The sequence below is a fragment of the Brachypodium distachyon genome, chromosome 2 (assembly GCF_000005505.3).
Source record: "Brachypodium distachyon strain Bd21 chromosome 2, Brachypodium_distachyon_v3.0, whole genome shotgun sequence".
Lineage (NCBI taxonomy): Eukaryota > Viridiplantae > Streptophyta > Magnoliopsida > Poales > Poaceae > Brachypodium > Brachypodium distachyon.
Genome location: NC_016132.3, coordinates 28,746,345 through 28,751,353, shown reverse-complemented (window position 1 = coordinate 28,751,353; position 5,009 = coordinate 28,746,345). Strand labels below are relative to the sequence as shown.

The following is a 5,009-nucleotide window of genomic DNA, read 5'->3' as shown; positions in this document are numbered from 1 at the left end:
TCTCAAGTACTTAAGGATATTCTTCACCGCTGTCCAGTGACTCTCACCGGGGTCAGCCTGATACCTGCTCGTAACACTTAGAGCATAGGAAACATCCGGTCGAGTACATAACATGGCGTACATGATGGATCCGACCGCCGAAGCATACGGAATCGCACTCATCCGACTTCGCTCATCAGAAGTCGAAGGACTCTGAGTCTTGCTTAGACTTATACCATGCGACATGGGCAAGAACCCTTTCTTTGCGTCATTCATGTTGAACCTCTTCAAGACTTTGTCAACATATGTACTCTGGCTTAAACCAATAAGCCTCCTTGATCTATCTCTATAGATCCTGATTCCCAAAATATAAGCCGCTTCTCCCAAGTCCTTCATTGAAAAACTTTTCTTCAATGAGTCCTTGGCGGCTTCTAGCATCGGAATGTCATTTCCAATCAATAATATGTCATCCACATATAAGATTAGAAATACGACTGAGTTTGCACTAAACTTCTTGTATACACAAGGTTCTTCTTCATTTTTGATGAAGCCAAACCCTTTGACTACTTCATCAAAACGAATGTTCCAGCTCCGAGATGCTTGCTTCAATCCATAGATGGATTTCTGAAGTTTGCATATTTTTCCAGCATTCTTTGGATCGACAAAACCCTCGGGCTGTATCATATACACGTCCTCGGTTAAATTTCCGTTAAGGAAAGCCGTTTTGACATCCATTTGCCATATCTCGTAATCGAAATATGCAGCAATAGCTAGAATGATCCGAACTGATTTAAGCATCGCTACCGGCGAGAAAGTCTCGTCGTAGTCAACTCCTTGAACTTGTCGAAAACCCTTTGCGACAAGTCGAGCTTTATGGATTTGAACATTTCCATCCATATCAGTTTTTCTTTTAAATATCCATTTGCACTCGATGGTTTTTACACCCTCTGGCGGATCTACCAAGTTCCAAACTCGGTTTTCATCCATGGACTTTAATTCGGATCTCATGGCCTCAAGCCATAACTCGGACTCAGGACCCACCATCGCTTCTGCATAATTAGTCGGCTCGTCATTGTCTAGCAACAACACATTGCGTATATTACGTAGTCTTTCCGACCTTCGTGGATACGGTGCTGTATTGGCCGTGGGTACGACGACTGGCTCAGTCACACGGACATCACCTGTCAAGTTATCCCCTACTGGCTCATCTCGAACTTCTTCGAGTTGCACTGACCTCCCACTTGCCTCTCGACTGAGAAACTCTTTCTCAAGGAAGACACCGTTTCGAGCGACAAACACTTTGCCCTCTGCCCGGTTGTAGAAGTAATATCCTAAGGTTTCCCTTGGATATCCCACGAATATGCACTTGTCTGATTTGGGAGTGAGCTTGTCCGACTGAAGTCGTTTGACAAATGCATCACAGCCCCAAATCTTTAGAAAAGACAAACTGGGACGCTTTCCAGTCCATATCTCATATGGTGTCTTATCTACGGACTTGGATGGTACTCTGTTTAGTGTGAACGCTGCGGTTTCTAGAGCATAACCCCAAAATGACAAGGGAAGATCTGACTGACTCATCATCGACTGAACCATGTCCAACAAGGTCCGGTTCCGCCTTTCCGACACACCATTTCTTTGTGGTGTACCCGGCGGTGTGAGCTGTGGAACAATTCCACAACTCTTCAGATGACCGTCGAACTCGTGACTCAAGTACTCGCCTCCACGATCAGATCGTAGAAGCTTTATTTTCTTGCCACGTTGGTTCTCTACTTCATTCTGGAACTCCTTGAACTTTTCAAAGGTTTCCGACTTATGTTTCATTAAGTAGACATATCCATATCTACTCAAATCATCAGTGAATGTTATGAAGTATTGATAACCTCCTCTAGCTGTCGTGCTCATTGGTCCACACACATCAGTATGTATGAGTTCCAACAAGTCGGTCGCCCTCTCGCAACTCTTTGCAAAAGGCGACTTGGTCATCTTGCCTAGTAGACAAGACTCGCATGTCTCGAATGATTCATAATCAAACGAAGTTAAAAGTCCATCTCCATGGAGCTTCTTCATGCGTTTGTCACTTATGTGACCCAAACGACAATGCCAAAAATAGGTTTGATTCAGATCGTTGGGCTTGCGCCTCTTGACATTAATGTTATAGACAGATTCTCCTTCAAGATTAAGGATGAATAACCCGTTCGCAACAGGTGCAAAGCCGTAAAACATATCCTTCAAATAAAAAGAACAACCATTGCCCTTAATATTGAATTCATAACCATGACTCAACAACTTTGAGACAGATATAATGTTTCGACTTAAAGCAGGAACATAATAACAATTATCTAATTCCATAACAAATCCAGAAGGTAAATGAAGTTGCATAGTCCCGGCGGCCAACGCTGCAACTCTTGCTTTATTGCCAACCCTTATGTCAACCTCTCCACTTGCGACGCTCCTAGTCCTTGCCAACCCCTGCATCGAGTTGCAAATGTGAACAACCGATCCGGTATCCAATACCCAAGAGCTGTTAGGTGCATCAGCAAGATAAATGTCTATAACACATACAACAACCGTACCTGAAGTAGAAGTCACACTTCCACCCTTCTTTGCCACGTGGGCCTGGTACTTGCTGCAGTTCCTCTTCCAATGACCGGTGCCTTTGCAGAAAAAGCATACGGTCTCTGAGTCCGGTCCAGCCTTAGGCGCAGCAGGGGCAGGGGTCGGGATCACATCCTTAGCCTTTCCCTTCTTTGCCTTCTTCTTAGCCCAAGAATTCTTCTTGAACTTTGGCTTTCCCTGTACCAGCAACACTTGCTTGGTATTTTTCTTGATATCCTCCTCTGCTGTTTTAAGCATCCCATGCAATTCAGTGACTTTCTTTTCCATACCATGCATATGGTAGTTCTGAACGAACTGCGCATAGCTTGGCGGAAGAGATGCCAGAATTGTATCCGTGGCCAACTCTTGGCTCAGCGGAAAACCCAGCTTCTCCAAGCTTTGCGTGTAACCAACCAACTTGATTACATGTGGGCTCAAGGGTTCGCCTTCTTTCAGCTTAGTCTCCAGGAAGGACCTCCAGACATTAAATCTTTCGGTCCTAGCCTGAGTCTGAAACATGCCTTTGAGAGTCTCGATCATATCGAAAGCCTCAACATTCTCAAACTGCTGCTGCAGTTCGGGCTCCATATAGGCAAGCATCAGACAGCTGATTTCAATCGACTCATCACATGAGCGTTGATAGGCGTTTCTAACAGCAGCAGTGGCATTATCAGCCGGCTCCTCTGGAAGTGGGTTCTCTATGACATGTTCTTTCTTATCGTGCCTGAGAACGATTCTCAGGTTCCGATACCAGTTGGTGAAGTTAGTTCCATTTAGTTTATCTTTCTCAAGAACAGATCTCAAAGCAAAACTGGACAATTGAGGTGGTGCCATTGATCTACAACAGAAAATGCAAAAACACTAAGACAAGTATTCATGAAGAGTAATTCATATTAAACAATTTAATAGAAATATACTCCCACTAAAATCAACATCCCTCCATTGATCATTAGTGATTCAAGATCCAAGATCAACCAATCGTCTAGTGAGCTTTAGCATCACTGCTAGCCGATTGAATCACTCGGTAGGCAACTCTTGCCAATCGTATCTCTATACGACTCTTGTTAGTCGGTAGGCAACACTTGCCCCGGCTCCGACTCCTTTCACCTCGAGGCCCAAAACCGTTTTGATAGCCCCGTCAAGTTAACCAAAGCTTCGCATGTAAGTGTCCGACACGAACATCACCAACGACAAGGAAAAATGGTGATACCCCAATTTCATGAGCCCATCACCAAATGTACTTGTCTTGTGGTGTTGCAGCTATTGGGGAGGTAAATAAACTTGACATTCTTTGAGGGATCATTCTACTCTAACACAATAACATGCATAGGAGTAAACAAAGCAATAACCATCACAGATAATCAAATTAACATGTGAAATAGTATGGCTCTGTTCTTCATGGTGATCTCCATCTCCAGGAACCTGTTCATCAAGCCGCCATGGTGCACACGTCCTCCAATTCATACTAAATGACTGCACCTAGTATCTAGCAAAGAATTTACATGGAGAATGACATCAAATGCCGACACGCAGGTCGTTATACAATTATAAAGACAGCACCTTGGCTCCAGCCTGGCTGACAAACTCATGACACGCAGGTCATGCAAATATTACACACATGCATCACATACATATGAGCCATACTATTCACATCAATCCTGCAAAAACAAGTTAAGTGTAGAAACCTATTCTACCGAATTGATGTGAACTCGCAACGACAACTAAGGCGCTACGAATAGATAGCACGGCGGTTCAGATCCAATCCGAAATTTCCTTCATGGATTCCTATTCCGATTCGATCAATCACATTGATCTCATGAATTGTATCCGGATTTATGTTTCACTGTCTACTCCGATGGCGGAAATCCGACCGGTAGGAGTATGTTGTGTCACGACCTTCTACATCACGATTATCAGAATCGAATATCCATGATCCCCGAGTACAATCGATCCAATCGATTGACTACAAAACCGATCTAACACTCAGATCGACCACCAAGATAGCAATAGATCACATCTACTACTAACCGCATAACACTTATGCACGTAATTCGAATCCAAAACAGACAGCATCGGCTCTGATACCACTGTTGGGGAACGCGGTATGCTACGCTAGCACAAAATAAAATTTTCTACCGCTTCCGCCCGGATCAATGCTGTAGATAATGGATCACGAGATTACCACTAGACGCGCAGACCCGTAGCGGAAGTAGAGTCGATGTAGCGCGTCGATGCCGAGTAGTCGAACAGCCTGCTCCTCCTCGTCGATCCCACGAACAGTTCGTCCAAGCGCCGCAGGTGCCGCGCCTCCGAGGTATCCACACGTACAGGGAGGAACTCCGTGCGGCGGACTGCTAGATCCGATCGCAAGGCTTTGGGCGTGGAGGTGCGACGGCCGAGTCTAACTCGCGTCTCAACTGGGGTTACCCTAGACG

At 44.9% G+C, this 5,009-nt stretch overlaps 1 protein-coding gene across 1 annotated transcript; it reads right to left on the bottom strand.

Moving 5' to 3' along the window:
• Nucleotides 1-2,387: 2,387 nt before the first annotated feature.
• LOC112270736 lies at nucleotides 2,388-3,408 on the bottom strand. The gene is made up of 2 exons (XM_024458803.1): nucleotides 2,553-3,408; nucleotides 2,388-2,448 (listed from the first exon to the last, which is right to left on the bottom strand). Exons 1-2 carry the CDS (start codon nucleotides 3,406-3,408, stop codon nucleotides 2,432-2,434), a joined length of 873 nt encoding a protein of 290 aa, XP_024314571.1. The 3' UTR covers nucleotides 2,388-2,431.
• Nucleotides 3,409-5,009: the final 1,601 nt, after the last annotated feature.

What these genes read in the sequence shown, in the direction of transcription:
- LOC112270736 (XM_024458803.1), bottom strand. Translation starts at nt 3,408, where the DNA reads ATGGCACCACCTCAATTGTCCAGTTTTGCTTTGAGATCTGTTCTTGAG.